The 27779-nt window shown below is 40.6% G+C and overlaps 1 protein-coding gene across 5 annotated transcripts in view; it reads left to right on the forward strand.

The window, feature by feature from the left end:
• The window catches only part of pard3bb (par-3 family cell polarity regulator beta b), a 196802-nt gene that overhangs the window by 99497 nt on the left and 69526 nt on the right, over positions 1 to 27779 (forward strand). For 4 of the 5 annotated variants that reach the window (XM_020090080.2, XM_020090077.2, XM_020090078.2 and 1 more), the window contains 4 exons: positions 268 to 404; positions 4126 to 4170; positions 16807 to 17022; positions 19736 to 19958. In XM_020090080.2, coding sequence (XP_019945639.2) covers positions 268 to 404; positions 4126 to 4170; positions 16807 to 17022; positions 19736 to 19958 — 621 coding nt within the window. The remainder of the gene's footprint in view (positions 1 to 267; positions 405 to 4125; positions 4171 to 16806; positions 17023 to 19735; positions 19959 to 27779) is intronic. The other variant, XM_020090079.2, reaches the window with a different exon arrangement.

The raw sequence follows: 27779 nt of genomic DNA on the forward strand, positions 1-27779 counted from the left end.
ACGATGACTTATCTTCTTCGCCAAATTGTTGTTGTTGTCCTTGGGAAGATACAGGAAAATATAAGCAGTGTACTCTATTTATTTTGAAACTTTATGTTTTAATGAATGTGTTTAATCGATTGTATGAATACATTTAGAGTTAAGTTCTACTATATTACTCAAGGACTGGAAAGTAAATAAACAACTGGGAATAAGCTGAGTGTTCTTTTAGTCAAGACTCTACCAACAACAAATGGATGTAATGACTCTATCATCCATTTGTTCCAGGGGAGACTCTCACATCTCAAGCCAGGCTCAGCCCCAGTCTCCTGGCCAGAACCAGAACCAGAGCCAGCGACAGTTCCAGCATGTTAAGGCCTCCAAGAGCATGGACCTGGGTACGACTCAGAACCAGCAGCACACTGGTGGGGTGATATTTCCTTTTTATCTGCTCTGCATGGTGGCTGCACGCATCTTATCCTCACAATGATTTAAGTAAACTGATGCTGATGCATGGCTGCTGCACCACTGGCATGCTCCTCAAAGCCACATGCAGACTGACACCTCCGCACACGTGATACTGTGCAACCACAGGTACAGCTACGCAAGTAGGTCGGAAACAATTATCCCTGTTGCATGAGCTTTACAAATTCTTTTCTTATTGTTCCACTGTTTATGTGAAATAATTCACATCACACATTGAAGTCTGAATTGTGTTAATATTTTAACCATATGCCAGAAATTCAACCCTTTTGCTTAATCAAAAAATACCTTTGCATTGCAGAGTAAGAATGATGTAAATGACAGATGACACAGAGGACGTATAAGTTAGGAGGGAGTGAGAGTCTGTGGGAGAAAGATTCAGTTTGCCTCAACCCGTTCTTCTGTTTCCCATTAATGTTTGCTAATTTCTGACAGAAAATGCAAAACAAATGGTCACAGGGTTTCTCTGGGCTCTGAAAAAGTCTAAATAGTAATAAAACCCCTAACAACACAGACTGATAACTAACAGTTACAAATGATCTCAGTATACTCCTGTAGGAAAGACGAAGGAGAGAATAAGGTTTATTCTCTACTAGAATACTTCACCTTATCTTCAATTATGAGGAAGTGTAAGTAAATCTGTGACTCAGATGTTCCTTCATCTGTCGTACTTGACATAGGTCTGGAATTTAATTCATTATGGTCTTAACAATTTAACTTGTTGAAACCTGCAGGAAACCTTTGTCACCATTTGTGTCACAAGATTTGAAATTAGATCCATTATGGCCTTTGATTATGCAAAAAGCAGTTCAGAGAGGTGACTTTCTGCAGCCGCCACAGTCCCGCTTTCCCCCGTCATCTTTCTCACCTGTGGCTCTTTGATAACTGATATTTGGACGCGAGGGTTTGGTGACATTTCGGTGATTGTTCAGAAGTCAGCTTTAGAAATATGTGCATGTGCGATGGTTGTGCTCATGTGTAATGTGACAGTGGATTCAGAAGCACAACAAAAGCTTATTGTTTCAAATGTCACTTTCCTCGGTCCTCCTTCTTAAGCTGGCTCAACTGCCAGCTCTCTCTGTGTGTGTGTGTGTGTGTGTTTGTGTGTGTGTGTGTGTGTGTGTGTGTGTGTGTGTGTGTGTGTGTGTGTGTGTGTGTGTGTGAGAGAGAGACAGAGAGAATGAGACAAAAGAGCACAAGATGATTTGAATAACATATACATCCAATTCCACTGTACAGCTGTACATCACCTCCTTTGTATTTGTACATACTTGATGAACACCAAATATGTGACAAAGTCATGTGCATTTAATTCATGTTAGCTTGAATGTCAGGGCGTGATTTCATTGCCAAAACGTCAAGCAGCCGTAATAACAGCTTATTAAAATATGTTGTTTATTTCCACACTGACTGAAGGGGACCATGATTAAAGTGAAATTACGAAGTATCCAGAATAGTTTAGAGAGGAGAACCTCCATCTTTGAGGATACGTTTTTATCCAGTCTGAGCTCCTGATAGATCCCTGTGCTGTTTTGCTTATGGTTGGTAAGATAGTTTGTTACTTGTGACCAAGTGCTGTCTGGTTGGAGCCAGAAACTCTGCCTGCTCCCTGGCGATGGTTGTCAGACTAATAAACAGACTTACTTGGCAAACACCTGCTTTCATCAACACAAACTATGAACCCTAACCAGGTTCTTTTATGAGGTAATAAAGTAACTTAAATATATAATATGCAACAATTCTTCATTAGGTTTTCTAAAAACAACTAGACCCATGCTGGTCACCTTTTCATTGCATCATATCCACTTTACCTGTGGCTTTACCCATCTCTGCTGTCACGTCCAACATAAACAACATATAAGGCGGAACTTAGCCAGTTAGGCAGTCGGATTTCTTCTGTTTACACTCGTAATGATGACGATTATTGATGCTGTTAACTCCGCCATCTTCTGCCAAAATTCCCATAAACATTTTATGATGTCATCAAACTAGTTTTTTTGTTTTTTACTTGATTGAGATACCCCTAGTGGTGGTAGTGCATTGTACATTCAACTTGAGCATCATTAGCAAATCACTTTTTCATCAGCATGCTTGCTTTTGCATTACCAAAGGGAATTCAGATTTGGCTCAATAGTACGATATGCTTGCAATTAGTCTTTAGAAATCATTTTGGTTCTATAGTTGGGGACGTGGTGAGTTTCTGTCCACTGTAGTTCTGACTTAGAGGGTTTATGACGTCCGTTTAGTGTGTGTGAACACAAACAATTAAAATACGTAAGAAGTATTTTCTGAGTGGAAGTGTATAGGGTACTCCAAACTTTACTATGTACCCACAAAACTTTTACTTCTATTTCTAGGTTATCACTTCCTTTCTAGTACTGTTTGGGTAAAGATCCACAACATGTATTTTAACCGCTGTGTTTGTGGAAAAAAAAAAAAAACAGAGACTGCATTCTCAGCATTTCCTTTGTGGGTCAGTTACATAATATTTTTTTTATTTAATATGTCCTGATTTCATTTTCCACCACAGCCCAATTAAACAATACAAATAATTAAAGTAAGATTATAGGATCGGTTCCAAAGGATGAACTCTCTGCCCTGGTTCTCACTGGTTCTCCCTCATGGTCATCTTATGATCAGTATGCATTTAGAAGAACTTCATGGGTTTTACTCATACAGTCTATGGTTTTACTACATCAAATACACATCTTGCTGTTTATTTTAATGACATCCCTGTATGTCTACATGTTCTTTCTGAGATGACTCTGTGTGCATCACACATGCTGCTTCGACAGATCTGCTGAAGTAGGCACACGTGCACACAAACTATTGGGCTGCTGAAGCAGTTATATTGATTCACCACAGACTCATGCCATCAGACACACACACACACACATGACTAGAATTACACTGTAGGCTTGGTTTTCATTAGAGAAAGTATTGGCGTGGAGCCATGTTACTGCTTGGTTTTTGTGGTCTGTGACTGTGTGTGTGTGTGTGTGTGTGTGTGTGTGTGTGTGTGTGTGTGTGTGTGTGTGTGTATTTGGCAAAGTGCTACTAGTCAATGTGTTCCTTGTTGGCACTGAGTGTCTTAGTGGCTTTAGGAGTGAGTGAAAACAAAAGAAGGAATGAGGAGACTAACAAGGAGTAAAGGAGGTAAAGAGGGAGAAGAATGCATCTGGATGGGATGAGTGTAACTAAAGTAAAACTGAAAATGTGGAAGGACAGACAGGAGTGTAAAGGGCGAGGGGTAAAAGGGACATATTGAAGAGTACAAGAGAAATGGGACGAGTCAGGGAGAGGAGGGAGGGTGAATGACAAATGAAGTGAGGGAGAAGGGAGGAAGGGAAATGACTTCAGTAGCAGTGAAGCTGACTTTACCGTCACGGGGAAAAAGAGCAGCTCCCGCGGCATCTTGTAAAGTGAGACAGAAAGAATGATAGTGTGATAGAGAATGAGAGAAAGATGGAGACAGAGGGAGGTCGGAGAGAGAATTGCAATGAGATTAAAAAAGTTTTTTAGGGGGGGTAAACACTTTGTACACTTGCACAGCTGGCAAGAAATGGAAAATTTAGAAGTCAAGAAGGGAGTATTTCAAGCAGGAATGGATAGTGTCTGCATGTTAATATATATATTTAAATTATTGTGTTTCTTTTGTTTCAGTGGCTGATGAGAGCAACGTAGGATCACTGGTCGTAAACACTGCAGGTGAGTCAAACAGTTGACACACTGGAAACACAGTCACACGAGTTTTAATGAATTGCTGCTTGATTATCAAGAAAACAGAGCAAAGAATTGCGAAAAGAAAATTTAGGGCCCCTTCACCCCTACTTTGTTTGGTCCTGAACCGAGTCTGACCAAAAGAGGTGGTCTAGGTCCAGATCAAACGTAACCATGGCTTTGGTTTGTTTGCAAAGTGACATATCTTTCTTTGGCTAATTCAGACCAATCGTGACTGCATTAATAATAAGAGAAGAAAAAGAAGAGGAAATGGAACAGATGCAAAAAGGAGCCGTGTTTCCACATTGTGGGAAGGAGGAGATATTTAATTGTAATTTGGTCTGAAGACATGCAAACACAACTTGCATAGAAAAAATGCATAGAAATGCAGAGATGTACATTGAAACGCAAAAACTTCTACATGTCAAATTGATAAAATGCCTACGACAGAGGCAGGCCCGATCAAGGTCAAGTATAGGTGTAGGTGATGCTAACAGTCAAACAGTGCTCTCTGAATCGCAAACCAATACTTACTGGATCAAAAATATAAAATGAGACCTTGGTCCAGACTTTTGAGTTCCAAAAACTGAGCTGAACAAAGTGGTTGAACCTGAAGATGACAAGAGATGACGTGTATATTAAACATGTTTATGTGTTGTCACAATTTCAAATCAGAATGCACCAATGATGAGTGGCTCTACTGATTTTCCATTACAATAAAACAAGACAAATGTGTAAACAAAGAAAGAGCGGATGCAGCATATACAGATGCACATTATTCTAGTTTATTATAGATACAAAGAGTTCTCTGTCTTCTTTTCCAACTCCTTAATTATTTGTGTTACGTAATCAAAACAACTGCTGCTCTTTCTATCACTCCACAAGTTCATCAGAGTCTGAAGTGACTCTATGCCATGTTCCCCTCCTTCTCTCATCCCTCTCTCCAGTACCATTTGCATACCTCTTGACTTTTTCCTCTTGCATCCTGCCTCTTCTGCCTCCTATGTACACTCAGCTCCTCTGCCTCAATAGAAACCTCCCCTCTATTTGTCTGAAGTGCAGATGAAAGTGAGATTCGTGGAGAGAAATGAGAAGGGCCAGACTATGACCACTTCTTACAGATATGCAAGAGAGAAAAGATCAAATATGAGTGGACACACTCATCTAAAAGGAAACACACTAGTGCAAGGAAAAGTGGGAAAAGTTTTATACCAAACTTCATTTCCACTTTTCCTTGAAGTCTCCTCCGTTTCATTTATAGTTGCTTGAATGTAAGAGCACTTTACGTCAGTCCACTCTATGTCTGTCCTTCTGCCTGACAATTTATTCTTGTCATTTAGTTCAGCCTTGTTCCACATTCTTCGCTGCCTTTTATGCATGGTGGTGGAGTTGACTTTTATGTATTAGATCCATAAACCTTTTTAAGGAAGCAAGCAAGACAATATAAAGTTTAAAAAACAAATGTCAAAAGAAAGGAATAGACCTAACTTTGAGTAATAGTGAAGAGGGAGAACTAATTCAATTCTGGGATATATTCTTTTAAAAATCCTCTTTCAATTGCTCAGTAAATAATGCATGTCTTTATGTTCCTTCCTGAAAGTGAAAAATTGGAACCATCAGTACATAACCCCTTGAATATTCAAGTCAAGCAATTGTTAGTCAGTGTGCAGAGTTCACACTTCTCACTTTCATGCTGCTCTCAGAAGTAAAATATCATTTTTGGTGAAGATGTCTGCAGGCAGTTATGGACTAGTATGAATGAAATGGAGGCAGCTTTCCTATAAGGCTCTGAGTTCATGTTTTCTTCTCCCCTCTACTATGAAGAGGTTAATGTACAAAACAGGTATTGCATAAACTCCAGTTTATACAGAACACTGCAGAATATAAAGTAAAACCAAAAGGTCTGAACACATCACCCCTATTTTATCCTCTCTTCACTGGCTCCCTGTTTGACAACTTACTGGTTTTAAAATACTTCTGGTTTTTAAATCTGTTGATGGCTGAGCTCCCCCCTAAGGTCTGCTGCAACTGGGTCCTCTTCTAAATCCACACTGAAAACACTTATTTATATCACTATTGTTTTCTTATATTATTATGATTATTATTCATAATTTTATTTTTACACTTGTTGTACGAAAAGTGCTGTATAAATATCTTGACTTGACTTCTGCTATGAAGTGGTGAATTTACAGCTAAAAGCAACTTAATATGAAGTTGTGTCCTGCTTTTGTTTGATGTCTACAGTAATGTCAGCAAAAAAATACATCTTCCGATCTGCCCTTACCATAGTTAGCACGCATTAGCTCAGATGAAAAGTCGTTTGGTATGTTATGAGAATGTTGCTGTCATCCTCAACTTCCTGCTGTTCCTGCTCCAAAATCTGGCAGTTCAATAACACGTTGCTTGGTAGTCTTTTTGAAAAAAAATCCAAAAAGGAATTAGTTAAATACAATTTTGGAATAATTTTCTTGGATAACCACATCTCATTGGACTGACTGATCTCTTTCTTGTGTGCAACCTCAGTGTGAATCAGTAATGATGATGCAATATCAGTGTGGTGCTGAGATCTATTCATTTGTGCAATTTGCTGCACATCCAGATAATAATCTGGATCTGATAGACCTGTGTGGGATTGTCTCTCCTTAGCAAAAAGTATGCACAGACAGAGGATTATTATGGAAAGAGGATCTGTATGTTGACTTCTTGAATTTCATTATTCTGGATGTCTATACACATATTTACAGTGTGTTGATCCTAAGAGAACCAGCATCCTCTGAGCCAGAACCTCCATGTCTGGGAAGTTCTCCTCTTTAACAGATGATTGAAATGTCAGCAATGGCAATGACATGAAGTGCTGTACCTGCAGTGCATCAGACCACAAGTCTATGAGCTGCACATCAAGTTGTACATCACCGGGGACACTGTCGACATTGCATGTGAAAGGAGAGGAGATTGTGAGCTTTTTCGATTCCTCTGCTTCAAAGTCTTCAAATCGTCTGGAAAACTCATCACGCGACGGCTTCAACACGGGAGCATTTCTGTTAAGTTGATCAGCAGATGGAGTCTTTTCCTTTGGAGTGGAAAGGTGTATGTGTTCCACTCGTCAAGAGAGAAGCAGCTGCTGCCTCTTCATGAAGGCCTTGACTCGAATGTGTATCTCATGTACAAAGAGACTCTTTCCTCGCTGCTCTGTATTCAGTTCATTCATGAGAGCAGTTACAACGGTGGCTTATGCCAAAACACCCAACCAGTCTGCACTGCTTGGTTCAGGGATGTTCTTTCCTCTCATCTAACACAACTCCTGATTCTCTGATTTCAGGTCACACACTGTTTAAGCCCAGTCTGAGACATATGACAGCTGTGTAGTGGCTCACATCAGCTGGTTCAGTCTCCTCCAACAAACTGCCTGTGATTTAACGCTGCTGTCCTCATGAAGTTTACAACTTTAGTAACAACATCAACCACATGGTTTATTTTTTTAATACCCACTGTCTTTGCACCTCTCGATGAACAATGCAGAATAAATAGTTTCTGTTCTGTGTTAATCTCAGTCACTTGAAAAGGCTTTTTCAGCCGTGAGTCATAACACCAACCATCTCTTTCCCACTGCAATCCAAACTTCTGGAGGCATGTATTTACTTCCACAAATAAATTGTTACCAGTTGTTGGCCCTTTGATTGATTTCAAGGAAGCCAGTTTGTCCATATTTTCAAAGACTTTGGTTTTTCCTTTTATTAAATCAGTAGCTGGGCTGTGTCACGCACATCGTAGCTCCTACCCAGAGCCAAGGGGAAGACACTGAATTAGTAGTTCTTGTTGTACAGAGTCTTCTCCTGCCTGGCTATTGTCAGAGTCCACCAGGCACTCTTTGATAGTTTCTCCATCTGACAACATATTGCTGCTTTTGCCAGTTTATTGAGCTAATTCCTAACTCCTGTTATATTTCCTTCCCTCATTGTGTGAAGCTTTGTAAAAAAAAAAAGACATTGTTACTTTTACAACAGGCTGCCCCTTCCTTTTCATCTTATTATGTCGCCTGTATGTTTGTTGAAAACTAAGCACACAGCTTGAACACCACCCTCGCTGAAGAAGCAGTCCCGACTTATAACACTCTACATTCAACCTCTTTAGTGCTCATTTTGAGAAGCAGGTAAGCGTCAGTGTGAAGCTAGCATTTCTAGCATCTTTGACATTTGGAACATACTCTTTGGGTTTCCTGAAAATACCTCTGATTGTCAGGTTTTATTAGCATTGTCAAAATGTGTGTGGTCTTTTTTTTTTTGTCTGGAGCCTGTAAAACAGACAGATCTTGAATATTTATCAGTGGCCTTTCAGGTGTCAAATGAATTGACTTCCTTTTGGATTCCAGCCCCTGCAGAGCATGAAGTTTATTGAATCTCATAAAGTAAGTTTTGCGAAACTCAGCTTGTAATGTGGGACGTCTATAGGGCCTCTAGTTTAGATAATGATTAACCCATTTTGTTCTTCAGTGGTGACAATTATATAACAAAAATGTAAATTACCATCAGCCAAGTGATACACGTAAACCTTGGTTATTTCTCAGGACCTTGGGCTCTTGGGTATTTTTCTGTTTGTTTGGTTCCTTCATATTAGCCCTAATATGGAGGAATATGAGCCAGACTTGGTAAATGGTTGTTTTCTTCAATGTGCTCTCTTTGATTGTGCTGCAATGAATACAGCTAGGTGTTTTGTCACCTCTGCTAAAGAGCTTTTTGTCATCTGCGTTTGTTTGCAGTCAGGAGAGACGCAATTCAATTTTGGTGCAGATCTGCATTAGAGTGCAGATCCACTTTCTTTAGGATTTCTAAGTAGAGCATTTATTAACATGCTGGATAATTTCTCAGAGAATAATTCTTGGATCTTGAATTAAAAATCAGGCATGTTTGAGGGACTGCCATCTATGAGTGTGTGGAATTTGGTGTCGATCCAAACAAATCTTGGGAATTTTAAAATGTGGTTTTCATAAGCAGACTGTTCAGCTGGTTGTTTTAATAACCCCTCTCTTGGACATTTGCTGCAGAATAGTTTATATTTTTGAACCTGTCCTGTAATTCTTTTCTTTTATTGACTCAAATTAAAGTAGACAAAGGCAATTGGAGTGAGTTCTAGTATTTGGTTTCATTAAGTGTTCTGTTATCACTGAATCTAAACTGACCTGGATTAAAATGATATGTGAAAGTCTTCTTAATCTGGTTTCGAACCTTGTAGCAATATGCCTGTTAAATGTCCAGCAAAGCCTTTAAGGGCTCCTCTCTTTTACCTCGGTTGATTTCCAGTCTTTTTTTTGGTTTGTTTTATCATTAAAGCCTGTTTATACATTCCCTGTACCTGTTGCTTGACAATGTGTCTCCTGTTTTATAATGCCACGTAGTCCAGAGAGTTGTTAAAGAGAGTGTGTGCCTGGCAAGAATGACCTTTTTGCTGCCAACCCATTTTCCTTTGCTCTAATGTATTTTTTATAACCAAAATGCTTCCAACAACCCTGCGCTGGGACGTCAGACAGCTGCATGGATTTTTGTGAGAGGGAGAGTAGCGAGTGCAGGGCTGGGTCTTGGGAAGTGAGCAGTTTTAAAGACAATGACTTCTGGGAAGGCTGTTTTTCCCTTCCAGCAATGGTCTTTCTCTCCACACCCCAAGAAACCACTGGGCAACTATACCACAGCTACACACATGCAAAACTATTACCGTTAGGATAATGTTATGGTAATGGAAAGTCTCCATCATCTTGTGGAAAATGTGAGCCTTACAAGATGTCATATTGTATTATACATTTTCAGAATCTTGAGATGCAAAGTGATGGAAATAGGAGATCAAATAAACACGACTTGATTGTGTGTGTCTGTGGTCAGAAGAACCTCACGTTTCTGTGGTGGTGCAGAGAAATAGGAGCCCGATCGTTCCAATAATAAATCAAATCATCTGTGAAAAGGGAAACGTGAAAGGCTGTGACAGAAAGGGTTGCTTCAAATTAAATTCCTGGTAAAATCATCCATGTCACAACGAAATGCTCGCTGCATGAACAGCGTCATGGGGAAAGAAATAAAGAAGGAACAGAATACATCAGTGTGGGTCTTTCTCAAGTGTAGACTCGTGTGAAATAGGACAGTACAGTCAAACACACACACACGTTCATAAACTGCTGACAGGACGTAAAATGAATGGTTGCAGCTGTGTTTCTTTCACCATGATTTCCTTTGGTGATGGGGACAGCCTGGATATCTCATCGTGTGTGTGTGTGTGTGTGTGTGTGTGTGTGTGTGTGTGTGTGTGTTTCTAAGGAGTACTATCAATGCCCTCAGTTTTGCGCTTTTTAAAAAAAGTGTGTGAGAGTTTAATAGTCACACGAGTCCCAACACACATGCTTTTTTACAGACGTGACGACTGACAGGGTCTTTTTTTGTGGAATTATTTCCATGTGTCTATGCTTGTGAGGACACACTTCAAACACATCCAAGTAGAATACTCAATCGTCAAATTGCTTTTATTCTCTTATTATAGCTGAATGTCTCTTTATTGCCTAATTTTTGTCCATCTACCTCCAACCAGCTCTCGCCCGCTGTCTCTGTCTCTCTTTCACTCTCTGTCTTGCCAATGCCATTCAGGCTTAGAGACAAACAGGCAGAGGAGCTTAGAACATGAATGTGTGTCAGTGTGTGTGTGTACCAGGGGGCCAGTGTGATGCTGAGGGAGACTGGTGCAGTCCATTGTCTGAATCTCTCCCTGGTGGAACTTTGACTTTGACAACAGTCACACACTGACAAGCTCTGCCAAAATCATGTCTTTAGAGGGCCACATCTCTCTATATCCCCTTCTGTCTCTTCTGTGTGATTGCCTCCTCATTTCTCTCTTCATCTCCCTCTTTCTCTCATTATAATTTTCTTTTTCTGGGATTTTATTTTTATTTTTTTTCTCCCTTTTTCATTGTTTCCTCATCTCTCTAACTCTTGCAGACTTTGCTGTGGAATTAACCTGAGAGCCACCTTGTTAGGCTGATGTGGATTGATGGATTAATTTGTCACAAGGAGAGCAGCACATCTTTGAGTGTGCGTGTGTGTGTGTGTGTGTGTTTGAACACTCCCAAATGCCACCACGCATTAGCTCTTTACAACCATTCTGAGATGCAGAATTCAAACAGCTGAACTAAGCAATCTCTGCCTTGTGTGTGAGCAGGTGCACGATCTTAAACACCTTTTCCGTGTGTGTGTGTTGGTGTGCGTGTGGTTTTCTGCCCCTGTCATCTGTGTTTAGCACACACTGGCTGTCACTGTCTTTGTGTGCATCCTCTTGTCTGCCTCGCTGTATATCGAATGGCCTTTGACCCCCTCCATCTCCTCCAGTAAGCCAATAAAGGTGAGCAGTAATCAGGAGATGGTCAGCGCTGTCGTTTCTTTCTGGTACAGCTCTTCATCTCAATCAGCCTCTACACTGATCACTGACATTTGCTGCACTGTACATCGTATACTGCAGCTCAAAGAAAGGGGGACCATTTGTCTTGTGTCCTTGGTTGTATACAAGAGAGATACAGCTTATTGATTTAATCTTGATCTGGGCTTACATGTTGCTCTTCTCTGTGATGCAGTACATCAGACATGAATGCTACATTACTGACCCCGAAATAACAACAAGTTGATGTGTTTTTCCAGTTCATTTTGTTTTTAAGCGCCAGATTTGTACGTTTGTGCAATGATTGTGTAATTGCTGTTAACCACTGAGTTTGAAAAGCAGCATATCATTGATCCTCAGTTTGCAGATAAACAGACACTTGCAAGGCAGCAGTATTGATTGTTCAGTCATTGAGTCTGATTTGAGATTTCACAGATACTGTACTTCTGAACTTGTGTTTTCACAAACCTTATTTAAAGAAACCTAAGGTAAATGTAACATGGTTTAACAAAAACGATGAATTGTAGTCATGTGGTTTTGTGTGTCTGCAGGTGTTGGAAGTTAAAGTAAAACCTTTGCCATTATGCAATTCATAAATGGGTATAGCAAATTAAGAGAAAGAAAGAAAGAATAGGCATTGAAATGCAGTGAGTCAGTTCTGGTCCATTAAACTTAAATGTGGTGGTTTCTGTAAAGACCAGTCCATCATACTACATTGGCGTTATCATCTCTCAGTATTTCCTTTTTAAATTGTAGCTGTTTAGTGCTGCAGCTGCTGCATCAAGCAAAGAACCAGTAAATACTGACCTGAGACATAAGATTGAGTATGATGTCACATGTTTTTACTGTTTTTATGATGCCCATTCAATTAATATGAAGCCCTGTGGGATAGCAAAACCTCATTCCACCGTCTGGGAGATTGACTCATATAACACACACATAATATAAAAGAAAATGTTGCCTGCTTGAGTGAGCTTTCCTCTGCAACCTCCTCACAGCACATTCACACATGCACAAAACAAGTACACATGTTGTGCACGCATCTACCAGTTACGAGCGTTCACAGTTTGAGGAAAACATATTTAAACATACATGCTTACACTAAAGAGCCATGGCATTGTGGTTAGAATCTGTCTAATACAATGGTGTAGTAAAGAAATAATAATAGCTGAGTTGGGTAGTGAAGTATTTGTGTTTTGATAAACTGCTTCTCGTCAACTCTGGTTCGAAAGTCTGGGAACGCCCGCTTATGGGAAAGTGAGTGTTAAGGAATGTGTGACTTAATACGTCTTCTGGCATCTTTCATATTGTCTATGACGTATAATAAGCCTGACCAAAGGTCGATCTCACTTGTGGTTGAGAGAATTGGAATATTTTATGTTTTGTGTTGGGAGGTGTCATCCATTATACACATCAGCCAAGGCACAACAGTCCCCTTGTAAAACCACATTTAAATTCACCTGATCTGGATTTTTATTTGGATCTACTCCAGATTGCACGCACTCATAAATATTGTTCCCTTGAGTATAATAAGATTTTTTTTCATTAAGATCCATGTATTATCCCTCGAAATCGATGGAAATAAAAAATGCCTTGTTTTGCTGTTGTAGAAAGTAATAGAATATGCCTGGATCCAAGGCAACATTTAATGGGTTCTTTCTTGGCCCATGTCCCATCCTTCCACCGAGTATTTTTTGTGTAATCCTGTTGACAAGCGAACCAACAAACAAACAAATGGACAAGGGCAAAAACATCTTCTTTGGCAGAAGTAATAATGACGATCCTGACATGACTTATGACTTGTTATCTGCTCCCTGTAATGTGGCAGTTTCATTTGTACTTGAAGCTTTGTTTCCTCTGACAGCAGATCTGTGTTATAAAAAAGCCATATATTCAAGTAAGAACAAATGAGGCTCATTAATTTGATCCGTGTATCCACCACTATGAGTGCCAACAAAAAGATCAGCCATTTTTATCAAACAAACACATGTTTTCTTCATCAGTGAGAGAAGCTGAATATTCATCTTACTGAAAAACCTGTTTCTCGGGGCACGATGATGCAAAAATAGACCACAGAGATGAAGTCGCATCTCCTTATTGGTGCTCTTGCTGACTGTGCCGGCTGTGTCGCCGCATTCTGCTGCTAAGCCACTGCTGGGTGACTTTGAAAGTAGCCCATTGCCTTCTTGCCAACAAAATAGCCTTGGGATAGCTTGGCACGCTCTCTAGTCGTGTTTTGCTTTTTTTATTTCTCTCTGTCTCTCTCTTGTTGTCCCTGCTATCCTCTTTCGTTCAGCATACTCACTCTCCTTTGTTTCTCTTTCTGTATGATTCTTTCCCAATGTCTGATTTCCTCTGTCTGCCACCCGCCACCCCCCCACCCCCCCACACTCTTGTATCCTTTCGCTCAAACCACTTTGTTACTGTTGTCTAGCTTGTCATCTCTCTCTCTCTCTCTCTCTCCCCCCCCCCCCCGCCTACCTCTCTCTCTCGCACACTCTCTCCCTCCCTCTCTCTCTAAAAGCAGCTTAATTCTATCATCTTACACTTGGACAGCAGTAATTACATTTATGACACAAATCCTGCTACTCACAGCAAAATGCTTTGTGTGTAAGAGACCCAAGTGTGTGTTTGTGTTTATGTTTTGGTATGTGGATGCATGCTCATCACCCAGTGTGTGTGTGTGCCTGATAACCCAGCCAAACAGCACTAAGCTATTTTAACACTGTTTATATCGTAAATATTATAAACTGATTGTAGTTGACCTCAAACTTTGCACCTTGCATTGTGTTTGAAAGAAAAACAACTCACTCATGGTTAATATGGAATGCATTATTCCACACTGGCATGTACAAATCTGGGCGTGTCTTTTGCTGGATGATGAATTTATTGTCAGATGCCTTTTTAACTTTGATGCTGCTTGTGTTTTGAGAATGTTGTTGGCAACTGCAGCCATGTTGGGGTGAAGAGTTTCGGGAGTGTGAATAAAAGGAATAATATATCAAAAATCCTGGACGATTCATGTAGAGTTTATTCATGCTTTTGGTGGCCTTTGTTCAAAAGTTACTGGCAACTCTAATCCCCGATCCTTTGAGTTTTCAAGCAGTGGATTAGCTATTGAAATGGACCTACATAACTTTATTTTTTTACTTTACTCACCACACTCAGCCTGAGAAGTGATTTTACTCCGGACTCGTCACAAACTGTTTTTAATCATGGGCAACATTACGACTCCCAAGAGTGAAGCCAAAGCGTCTCAATCTTCCCCTGGTGGCTGGCAGCAGTTTAGGTCATAAACCTTGCCACCTCCATGTTAGTGTATCGGACGAGGACCAAACTAACAAGTCAGAATACTCCACAAATACTTTTGCCTTAAACATGGTTTTTATACTTTCAGGTTATTCTTATTACACATGTATATCTTCAAGAGATAATTTGGTTTTAACTAGTTTTTGGTTCTATAAACATGGGGTTGAACGTTTTGATTGACAGCTGAGGTTGCATGCTTCAAGGGATTTTACTGTGGTGAAAGATGGTAGCTATCATGTCCGAGATGGACAGAAATATGGACAAAAGTGAAGTTCTTTTTTGTATGTTAAGGTGTCATGACAAATATTATTTTGATTTGAGTTGATAGATCTATCACTGCAACACTGCCAATGTACATGGTTTCTCAAGCCCATTGGTCTTAAATATCTACTAATGTCTAAATACTCACTTAACCCAAACACATACTTATTTTGTTTTGGAAAGTACATGTTAACAGTAAATGTCTAAGATATATAAATCCATAAGAAAACTTAAAGTAATATTCTGTTGACTTGTATCTATCTAGTCTATCAAACTTATTCTACAGCATCGATCCAGGGTTGATCCAGAACAGTTGATTCGCATAGCATCTGATAATGTTTACTTCGTCAGTGTGCATCTGCATGCCATGTGTACTGTGTTTATAGATGGGAGTGTTATGGCCCTTGTCCATCTCCTCCCCCAGCAGCCGCCTTAAATTATGCATGTGCATACATTCAGTATGTGTTATTACTCTTTATGTGTTTGTGTGTGTTTGGTTAATGGTTTTTTAAATAGATGTGGAAGCCACATCAGCCCTCTCATATCCTCACACACACACAAACACACACAAAGAGCAGGCATGTGTGTACGGGGAATCATTAGCTAAAGTGATGCAGGTTTGGCTATCATGAATCACAGTGGCATCATATCGACAAGGCAGAGCCAGCAAGGAATCCAAAGTGTGTGTGTGTGTGTGTGTGTGTGTATGTGTGTGTGTGTGTGTGTGTGTGTGTGTGTGTGTGTGTGTGTGTGTGTGTGTAAGGATTACCAGTATTTTCAGTTGGCAGTCAGCCCAGCCTTCCTCCCTCCTTCCCATTTTTCTCTGTCTCCCTCTCTGACACCGCGGAATTCCTTGGAGGGAACTTAATTTGCTGTCTCCCTGTCGTCGTTCCTCCTGTCCCTTTTCTTCCCCATCTTGCCTCCCATCAGTGTCCTCCCTGTTCCGGGTAGCACACGGTGACAGACCGAACAGAAAACATACATTACCTCCTTGCTGCTCTTTTGTTTTACAGTCAGCAGCCCTCACATGCGGCTGGGGACATTACAATAAACTTGCTCCATCTTAAGCAGTCAGCCTGTCATTAACTTTAGAGTTTGAGCAGCAGGGTACCAAGATTTTAAGGTAGCACAAGACATGGCTTAATTTTTTCCACAAATTATTAAGCTTCACAACTTATCTCCGCCGCATCTCTGATCTCCCTTTCCGCCGTTGCTCTGTCTTCTCACACGTTGCTCTCCCCTTCATCATCCTCTTTGCCGCGTCCCTCCCTCCCTCAGTAATATCTCTCGCAGTATACTTGAGATGATGGATGGAGAACCAGTAACAGTGAAGCAGACTTCACATCCATCACAAACTCAACAACAGCACAGTTAACTGCATCACTGTATTTTTTTTGTCCTTGGCTCCGCTCTCCAGAGCTCAGACATGTCGTGGTCTTTCCGGCTCCACAGGCTTTTTAACCCAATCAGACCCGGGGACCGCAGGAATTAACCTATTTAATGGCCTCATCAGACTTTTGGCCATTTCCTTCCATATACTGTACATGCCTTTCAGGTCCCTTGTTCATTTTAATTGTATTTCCATCATATCCGTTTTAGTATGATGAGACTAATGCATCTGCCTTTCTGTGTCCCCCTTTGCATCCGCAGCTCCATCGAGTCCCATAGAACTTGGACCCACCCTTGGCCTGAAGAAATCCAGTTCATTGGAGAGTCTCCAGACGGCCATGTCAGAGGTGAACAGGAAAAACGAACTCCTCCCGTTCCACCGTCCTCGCCCAAATATGGTCAGGGGAAGAGGCTGCAACGAGAGCTTCAGGGCAGCTATCGATAAATCCTACGATGGGCCACCTGAAGATGACGACGGTAAGGCAGATGAAAAGCATGTTGGCATGCATGTATGAAGGTGTGCTGTTTTGGTCCAGACATTGCTACAAAAGAAGTATAAGGAAAAAAAGACAGTTTACTCTGGATGTTGCTTTTTTTGCTCTGTTGCAATGTCTTAATATTCAATTTAAAGGAAGCTACCAGCTCAGCCTGCTGTATTTCCTCAGACACGGTGTTCCAGAGCCTCTAGGCTCTTATAGCAAAAGCTCTGTCTTCAGCTGAGGATCTGGAAGAGTTAAAAGGCCCCTGCCAGAGGGTCTCAAATATCTGTTATATACTGGGGAGCCAGAGCATTAAGTGCCTTGTAAGTAGTTAAAAGAACCTTAAAATCTCTTCTACAACATAACAGAAACCAGTGTAAAAAGGCCTAAACAGGGGTGATGTGTTCCAGCTTATTTATTCTGGTTAAAAGCCAGGCAGCTGAGATCTGTACTGAAGCTAGTCTAAAATAAGGGATATCCCAAAATGCTTTGACATCACTGATTGGAGTGTTTAGTATGAAGAGACAAGCCCAAAGTGACCTTTTATCATTTTCCAAAAAGACATGACTGACTTCCATATGCAGCATGTTTCCCAAATACTCTCTCCAGCAAATCAAGCCTCAAATTATCAACACACATGGTGCAGAGCAGCAGTGTTTCAACACAGTAGGTGATTCCATGTTGAGTTAGGCTTTCACTTTAAATATTTATCCGGGAGTTAAATGGCCATTGCTTAGTGTGTTTCATTGGGAGTGGGTTGCGGTTAAATTCCCAGCTGTATTATTAGCAGCAAACTCTTATCAGTCACCACCAGAGTAATGAGTGGGGCTGTTTCAGATCACGACTCTCACACAGGATAGGACTAATAGGGCACGTCAACACCACGCACACGCAGCGGCCACATCTGTCACCATCTTTCTAAATGTTCAACACTTTGAGAGCTGCTGTTAATTGATAGATAGCAAGACTGTGAAAAGCACACTGAAGATCTCTCCCTTTTTGTGTTTTTCTCCTTCTCCACATTTAAATTACATCTTCACTTCTGTGTCAAATATCAAAGCACATCAGTCACCATCTGTCAGGTTTCCAGAGGTGGGTTGGCTGTTGTACCTTCACACCACTGGTGATTTGGAGGGAACACGCTGCAAAGATTTTGACACTTTAAGTGAATGTTTAATCTGGGTTAATGTTTGGCTGGTTCATTGTATGGGATCCTGAGTGAATCCAGCTAAAACTACAGTGCGTCACAGTTTCCAGTGAATTCAGCTGTCAAGAGGAGCGTTCACTCGAGGCTTTTGTGTCTTGTGTCAGCCGGGGTGGATTAGAGTGGTGAAAGTTGTTCTTCTCTCTTTTACCTCTTCTGTCTTTCCTCACATGTTGTGTTAGCTTACTTCTGTTTAATCTGTGCCTCCTTCAGTTTTTTTTTCAACCTCCACCAAGGAGGATATGTTTTCATCTGTGATTATTTATCAGTTATTTAGCACGATTCTGCAAAAAACTGCTAGATTGATTAAGACTCTTGATGGGGGGATGTCAGGAAAGAACCCATTCAATTTTGTTTGGTTTTTTTAAGGTATAGGACTTTTTTTTTTTACATTTTCGTTGATTTCTCCGAGAATAATTGCTTGTGTAATTTGGTGGTGATCCAAATAAAATCTGGAACGAGTGAATTTAATTGTGGTTTCATAAGGGAACTTTTGGGTCTTGGAAGAGATATGTCTAATTTCCCTGTTTTGCTACTTCTAATGTCGGTCATAAACAGCAGAATGTTATAGTGGTTTGCGGTGAGTTCTATCCCATGACATAGCTATTAAAACACAGCACATTGTAATGTACTTCAAACAAATACGTACTTCCAATGTTTTACACTGTTGTAGTTTGGTATAATAAAGAAAATAGCCCTGTGATTGATTTTATATGATGAATCATGACAGTGGTATGTTTTTGGTACAATATTGGCACTTTTAATTTAAATCAGATACATTTTAATGTGGCTTAGAACAAAGTTTTCTAAATTTGCGTTTCAAATATTACAAGCAAACCTCAGTAGTTTCTAAAGAACTGTTTAAAACCCTCTCAGAAAATACACATGCAACGCTATAATGGGAATTTTAGAGGTCACAGCTGTGGCCATGGTCATGTTCAGTTTTTAGCTGCTTATTAGCAAGGACCAATACAAGCACGATGTACACACAGAAACACACACACACACACACAGTCACACTCACACAATTACATTACATTTCTATCCTGTCAGAAGACAGTCTTTGTAATTAAGGGTGAAGTGAATATCCACACAAAGTTAAATCTCAATTGAAGTAACTAATTTGGTTTGGTTATCTTATAAAATCTGACAAGTGGTGTGTGCGCGCCTGTGTATGCGTGACATCATTGTTATTCAAAGCCAGAGCTCCAGTCTGTCGAAGAACTAATGAGGCGTTGCAGTTTACGCTTTGAACATTTTTGCTTTCTTATTATTGAAGAGTTAATTCATTCTCTGTCAAGTTAATAAATCTGATGTGGAAATGAGGAGTGGAGAAAGTTGGATAGGTGCACATCATTTTCAATCTCTGGTTTTATTTTGGTGTAACAAAACAACAGCAGTGGAGACAACTGATGTTCTTGTCTTCCACTGATACTACTCTGTAAAACACCATTCTTATTTTAATCCTCATCGTTCTTGTCTTTTTCTTCTTTCGGCCCCTCCACAGATGATGGTTCGGACCCGAGCTCAGGCCGTGACACCCCTGCAAGCAGTTCATCTCGCCAGGGACTGGGGGATCAGATAGAAGAGAAGGGCAAAAAAGACAAGAAAAAGAAGGCCAAGACAAAGAAGAAAGAGAAGAACAAGGGAAAAGGAAAAGAGAAAAAGAAAGCGGAGGAGCCCGAAGAGACGGAGAAGAAGAGCAAGAAAATAGGATTTGGGCTTCTGAGGTGAGTAACAGTGTGTGAGGCAGAGAGAGATAAGGAAGCGAGAGATGATTATTTTAATAATATTAATTAAACATGCATTCATTTTCATATGCCTCTTTCTATGTAAACTGTACGTGTGCGCGAGATTTTATGACCAATGCTATCTGGTAAAGTCATGTAATGTCTCGTTAGCACTACATGATTATTTTTTTGCCCCGACCAGCGACACAGACGAAATACCCCCTGATCAGTGTGGTATACGCAGGCGTACTGGGGTAGTGGTGAGGAGCCCCTGGACTTTTACACTTCACATGTCTGTAATCAGGGATATCAAGTAATAACAATGTGTGTGAGGGACAAGGTAACACAAACTCACTGCAGCTTAATTGCATCGGGCTCGATTAGTTTACTTATTACCTCTATTCTTTTATATCCTACACAGAAGCGTCTCAGCTCTCCTCCAGCTTCATGTGTCATTCTTTGAGCAGGACGATCAGACATATTCACCGTGTCCCTTCTCACAGGTGTTTCCTCTGCTGTGTCTGTCCTGGTGAAAGATCGTGTACTGTCTGACGCCCTTTCACCATTCAGTCGTGTAGTATGAACTAACGAGACCCCTGATCAAAAGACAGCAAGTTGTGTAGTGTAAACTCGGCTTACTGTGTCAGTTTGTGAAACTGATGAACAAAAATGTGTTGTGTATTAAGCATTCTGTGGTCATGTTCTTTTTATGTTTTCACACAAAAAAATTATATTTACTATAAACCTCACATATTTTTTAATTTAATTGATGATATCAAACTGATAACTACAGCAGCACATCTTCAAACTGGCTGATAATCAGGTTAACCCACTGGATGGATGATCTGACCTCAAAGTGAGGTCGTGCCTTGGGTGCACATAAGTAACAGGACTGTTATACATGAACACTGGGGTCCTTTTTCCCCTCAGGAAACCCTATCACATTCTCATATGAAGGCACACAAAGTCCACTGTAAGAGCGCTGCCCCAATTTCCGTAAGAGCTCCTGAAAATGATCCGTCAGAACTATTTCATGTGATTAACTCTAATGCTGTATCGCAGTGTGAATGGGGCATATAGGTACACACTAGGCGTGAATAGGGCAAAGTGTTCCAATGAACAATTTGTACTTTTTCCCTTAATGACTACCTAATATGCTTCTATTTCGTTTTGCTGTGGTTGTTTCTGAAATGGGATTTCACACGACCATTACATAGATGCAGATCTGAAGAATAACACTTACTCGCAGCAAATTGAAAAACAAAATAAAGCCACAGTCTTTCAAAATACACTCACAAAAGGAGTCTGTGAACCCGAACACAGAAAAACACTTCCAGATTCCACACTTTATCGCAGTGATTATATCTCAGGAGTGCATGTTATTTAAAGTGAAATGTTTGGCAATAAGACTAATATGCTTTAACGTTACCTAACTGAATAGATTCAGTGTCCTCTTTGAAAGTGTCCAACTTTTCCTTCACCTTCTCCTCACCTTGTTTTTCTCACTCTCAACGTTGTGCTCTCTCTTGTCCATTGATGAGAAATGACTATTTGCACTTAAGCCTGTTTATAATTATGTCCCCACAAAGAGAAGCTGATATAAGAGAATGTAAGAGACACGGGATGGACACTCAAATCTATGTGACGTACACTCTGTAGTACAGTTCATTCCTTTTCTTTGTGATTTTAGTTGATTGTCAAATAGTCAGAGTGTTTTTGTTGCATTAGCAGCAGATACCTTAATTAAGATCATCTGCACAGCAACAGCACCTAATCATTAAATATTTGTTTTTTTGAAGTGAAGAACTGAATTCAGACTGTTGTGAATCGACATTTACAAGTCTAACACATTTGCTTTAGCCGTAGTTCAACCATATCTCCCATTATCCCATTATTTGGACCACTGTACTTGATGATTAGAGTGTTAGTGATATATTGGATAGATATATGGTTGGCCAGTAAGTACACAAATGAATGACTGTTAGTGTGCCCACAACAGAATTGTAGCTGATAATCACGAGCCAATACAAATATACACTGGATTCTCTTTCATGAATTATCATTTCTAGATGATGAACTAGAATGGTTCTCAGTAGAGCACATACCTCCACCAAGGCCCAACAACATTCATAGATATCAGTCCTCTAGATTTGTTGGAGGTAATAAGAATATGAAACAAAAGGACTAAGAAATCAGTTGTAAAGCCACTGCTGCCCGATGTACGTCTCTCAGAATAGCAGAGAACGGTGATGAGAGAGGTGCTGTTTATTTCAGTAATAACAGTTGTGCACCTTGTTGCTACTAGAGAGAGAGAGAGAGAGAGAGACCATTCCACTAATACACCCCCCTCTGTGGAATAAGTGCACCGACCTTTGTATTCCTGAGTGCTATGGATCATACATTAGTTAACTCTTTTATTTTTTATTTTTTTAAGGTGAGGAGGAAAACCAAGTTGCTTGAGTATGCCACGCACACACACACACACACACACACATACACACACACACACACACACACACACACACACACACACACACACACATACAATATCCCATGTGATAGATATGCAAATCTGTATCACTTTATAAATGGACATAGTATATGTTTTGGTCTGGTTTGACATTGACAGAAGTTGCTCATCATATCAGAGGATGACAAGCTTTGTGTAGGAGCTATGGTCATCGGGAAGAGTGCACGCGTGTGTGTGAGTGTCATTAAGTGAAAGGTGAACTAATCCAGAGTCTCTAACAAGAAGTTTCTGAAAGTTCTTTGTAACTTGGTCACATCTGCTGCTTTGTCACTTTTACACCCAACTTTCCCAAACCTGTGAGATTTTTCTAGTAAGTTTACATGAACCTGCCTACCTGTGGGTCGACTAGTACATAACTAATGTGCATGCATCAGACTAGGAACGCCACTGAAAAACCCTGAGGGGATTTTTGCCTCCCTGCTTTATTCTGCTCTGCTCTGTGTTGCTTGTTTGTCTGTTTGCAGGAGGGCAAGGCTGAGGTCCACACACACACACACACACACACACACACACACACACACACACACACACACACACACACACACACACACACACACACACACACACACACACACACACACACACACACACACACACACAGTGGTTTAACAGGCAAAAACCAAACTCACAGAATTCCCCCTCGCTCTTCTGTCCTCTCCTCACTCGCAACAACGGATTATTTCACAGAGACTCGCGCAGCCTGTTATGGTAATAGTTAAGTTGAAGATTTGTTACCATTAGTTAGTCCCAGAGTATGTCAAATTTATCTTAAAGGTTTTATATTCTATACATGTTTATCAAAAAAAAGTTTAAAAAATGCACTCATAACAAACAAGTTTACAATATTTTAATGTCATCTTAATTCTAGGGATGGTGAAGGCTCTTTAAAGAGCAAGACATTTTTTTTGTCAGTATTAAAATATATATTTGTTCCACTCTTTGCTTACTTTTTTTTATAAATATTACTGGTAATGTGATTCTCAGTTTGTGTTTGAGGAGTGACAGAGACAAGCAGACACACATACAGGCTGCGGACAGGAAAGGATTTCTCCCACAGATCATCACACAATGCAGTGTTTTACCTTCATTGCCTGCCCCCACTGCTAAAAAACTCTAGAGCAAACATCATAAATATCATCGAAATTATTTCTGTATTAATAATTGCTAAACAACATTACAAGGAAATGAATAATAATAAATATGCAATACATCATGTGAATCCCTCACATATTCCACGCCTCAGGTTCTCCACCATTCTCCGCTTCCAATTTTCCTTTACATCCCCGAGGCACATCATAACCCCCCCTTAAGATACAGACTACATATACATTTTCTCACCTCCTTCACTCCCTCACTCAGTCTTACTGGCTTAGCACTGCTTTAAGAGTGTCAGGGTTCAGGTGAGGTCACACGAACCCCTTCTGTTTATGTACATCCATTTCTCTTCTGCTTATGTACCACTCTGTTTGATTATGGTCTGGACAGCTCATATGGCACACCCAAGAATTCTCCAGTTTAATCGACCCACTCCTTTCCTCTACGCCCCCATCTCGCCATCCATCCTTTCATCTAACCGCCAATTCCCCGATCACTTATTGCCTTAAGTGCCTTAAGAAACCATATAAGACACCCAAGGATATATTTAGACCTTTTCTCTGCACCCCATCTCTCATCTCCATAAAGAGTCTTGATTAGAGCCCAGTGATAATCTCAACCTTCCCTCCTTCGTGCCTTTCTCGTCATATTCCTGTAACCTCCCTCCCTCCCCCACTATCTTTTCATCATTTCAATTTTTCCTCTGTCTGCTCCCTTCAGCTCCAGCTCCCTATCTGCATTTGATTGCATGTAATGGTGGGAGACTGAAAAGGCAAATTGGTGCTATTCAGTACAGTTCAATCTAAGCCGAGCTACTGATTTGTCACATTCATCGGAGGCCAGCTTGGATTGGCCTAATGCTCGGGAGGAGAGGACGGTACGGGTACTCAGCCGTCCTAAGGCCTCTGGTTTTACTGGACCAAATGTTAATTTTGTTTCATCTGTTGGTTCACACAAAAAATTCTCTTCAATCTACTATTGTATTATGTTTTTGCTGTTAGTGATGTAATGTTTCTATTATAAATGTCTACCTATTCGCTGGTTTTTCCAAATCTAAGTGTGACTAAGGCTTGATTCAAATGTAGGTTTGACTTTAATGAAGAGATGCTGTAGAAGAGTAGAAAAGTTGAATGTAATTTACTGTAATGTTTCATTCACACTGTTATAACCCAGATATTAAAGACAGACTGTGGATGTTTGTTGTAAATGCCCTTTAAAGTGGACAGCTGGCTGTGTCATGTGAACTGCTGCCACCTGCCAGTCAGTTATGCCAATCATGTTGTGTGTGTGTGTGTGTGTGTGTGTGTGTGTGTGTGTGTGTGTGTGTGTGTGTGTGTGTGTGTGTGTGTGTGTGTGTGTGTGTGTGTGTAGGGTGGTAGTCATTCTATGTTATGAATATTCATGAAGTGATAAAACATGATTGGTCACACAGTCAGATGGTTGTCATCTATTTGGCAATTGGTTTCTGTGAATTTTCCTCAGACGTGTGTGTGTGTGTGTGTGTGTGTGTGTGTATTCTCTGCAAATTGATGGCAGTTGTGTGACCCTTTGTTCCTCTCTGATCTATATATCCTTTCTCTTTCTTGTTTATACAGATATGCTTGATATTCAAACAAATCTGGCAACCCCTTTGCCTCTGAACATTCATATTGCACACATACACACACGCACACACACACCTACAACCATAACTTATTGGTTGGTCGACAAACATAATTATCATCGGAGTGTTTGGTTCTCAAGTGGAAATGTCGTGTGTGTGTGTGTCTCTGAAAGCAAGAGTCTGTTCAAATGAAAATATGGAAATCTATTAGGTGAGATCGGGGAGGACAAGGTCTTCCAGACCCAGAGAGGGACAGACGCTGCTGTTGCCACTGCATCATGTCTATGTGACTGGTGCTGGATGTATATGCATGTGTGCATGCTGTTCATTTGCAGATTTAAAGTGGCGTGAATTTATGAGAATCTATGATAATAAATGCACGGTTGCGTGCTTGGACGTTATCATGCACTGCTATACTCACCTTCATCTTGTCCTGCTCCTTATGCGCGTGTGTGTTTGCCCACTGTCGACTGAATAATCTACTTTCCTTAGAAACCTTTATGTAGAATGTATGTTTACCCAAGCAAAAATTTAAAATCAAAGCAACATAAATGGATGCAGCCACAAAACAAAAACAAAGAACAGTAAAAAAGAACAGTTACAATTAAAGCACCATCCTTCTCTTTGAACGTTAAGTCTGTTCTCTTTTGTTTTTACCTCTTATTGATGTCTATAAACAATCTTTCCCCCATATTTGCCCCCTTTTTCCCTTCCGTCCCCTCTCCCTCTCTCCATCTGGTCATAATGCACTGCCTCTGTTAGACTTAAAGTGCTCCATCAGTGGGACTATTAGCCCATCTGACGGTGGGGCCCATTAGGGCTGACTAGCTCCACTGTGGGGTCTATTATGGTTGAGTTCCATGCTAGGCCTATTAGCCCAGGTCTGTTCAAACTGTAGACTGTACCTGTGTGTGTGTATTAGTGTGTCTGTGCATGTGCGTGTGTGTAGCTGAGAGGGCTGATGGTAGAAAATGGACTTGTTGCTGCAGTCCCTGTGATTTGCTGGAGACTTTCTGTTTGGTGGAGCTCTCCATTAAATCAGAAATCATCCGCAAATAGAACGAGTGTGTTTTAGGATCATGAAAGTGGATGGAAATTTTCTATGTGGGCTTGTGTCTGTTCACACCAAAGACTTTATATAACAATGGACGAAATGAGTCTCCCCTTAAGTAAAGCCAAAGGGTCTTGATCGCCCCCTAATGGCTGGCTGCAGTACAGGTCATACACCACGTACACGTCAAATAATTTCTACTCAAAGATGGTTTCTGCCATTTTATGTATTTTGTCATTTTCCCAGCATGTTTAGTTTTAATTTTCCTATTTGATGCTTTAGAAACGGTGGTGAAAAACAGCGTGAGATATCGTTATTGACAGCTGAGACTGACTTGCGATTGTGCAGACTCCAGCTGAAAATGCACAAGGTGGCTGCGTTTGTATCCGGCTGGATTGTGTTGAAATGATTTCTCGATAGTGGTCACAGTGCGCCATCTTTAATTACAGTCTATGGTTGTCACAAGTTCTCTGTAGGATAATTACATGTATTGTATTGTAGCGTTTTAATGTAATTTTTCCTGGACATGACTTCTGCTTCATTTGACATTTAAATTACATTTTTTTGTTGCAATGTGAGGATTTATCTAGACTTGAGAGCTCTTTTGAGTATCTAACATTTTATTCTACTCAGTCACATATTCAGTTGCATGGTATCAAACAACACAGTTAGGTTTAGGAATTGGGCTTTGGGTTAGGCAATGCAAAATTTCCTCAAATTCTTGTTTCAAGTTCTTTATACATGACAAAACCATGTGTTCTGACCAGACATCGCCTGCCATTGTTTCATAATTAGCACATGCTTGAAAGGGGTATGTGTGTTGGTTGGGGGGGTGGCACGACACACCAGCTTCCAATCAAACATCATGACAGGAAGTCATTGGTGTGTCACTGACTATTGTCATGCCTGCCAGTCATCTGTGTGTTTGTGTGTGTGTGTATGCACGCGCCAGTGAACCCTGTTAATGTGTGTGTCCCCATACAGTGTCCATCTTCTGGTATATTTCTGTGTGTATGTGTGTGCACGAGTGCTCCTTATCGTCGCTCACCTGTCAATCACCCATTCCCTCTGGGATCCGTTTGCCAATGACAGCAAAAGGAGGCGTGTGTAAGGAGTGGCAGAGGGGCGGAGTGAGAGAAAAGCAGAAGAATAGGAAGAATAGGTGAAGTGAGAGTCACAGATGTTTGCGCTCGTTTTCTCCTCATTTGTCAGTTGGTTCTACCTCATGGACTATTCAGAGGCACAAGTGTGAAACAGCCCCCTGCTCACTGCAATCAGACAGCCTGTCTGTGTAAATATTAATGCACTCTGTGTGTGGGGGGGGGTTGTAGTTGTTTATTGTTACAAATAGTTTATGAACAGGAAATAGACCTACTGTTGATAATCCAGGTAATGTCATGCTGGTCAGTGTCAGGTCAGAAGGCATAGCAGCAAAGAGACTTGCCGATAATTTTACTCAGAATTGCTTCTGATACTTGATATCTTGTCGTATGCAAATCTGCAGATCCGATACCATGTCTTAGAAACTGCAAATTCCGTTCT

This window comes from Paralichthys olivaceus, chromosome 10, assembly GCF_024713975.1.
Source record: "Paralichthys olivaceus isolate ysfri-2021 chromosome 10, ASM2471397v2, whole genome shotgun sequence".
Classification (NCBI taxonomy): domain Eukaryota; kingdom Metazoa; phylum Chordata; class Actinopteri; order Pleuronectiformes; family Paralichthyidae; genus Paralichthys; species Paralichthys olivaceus.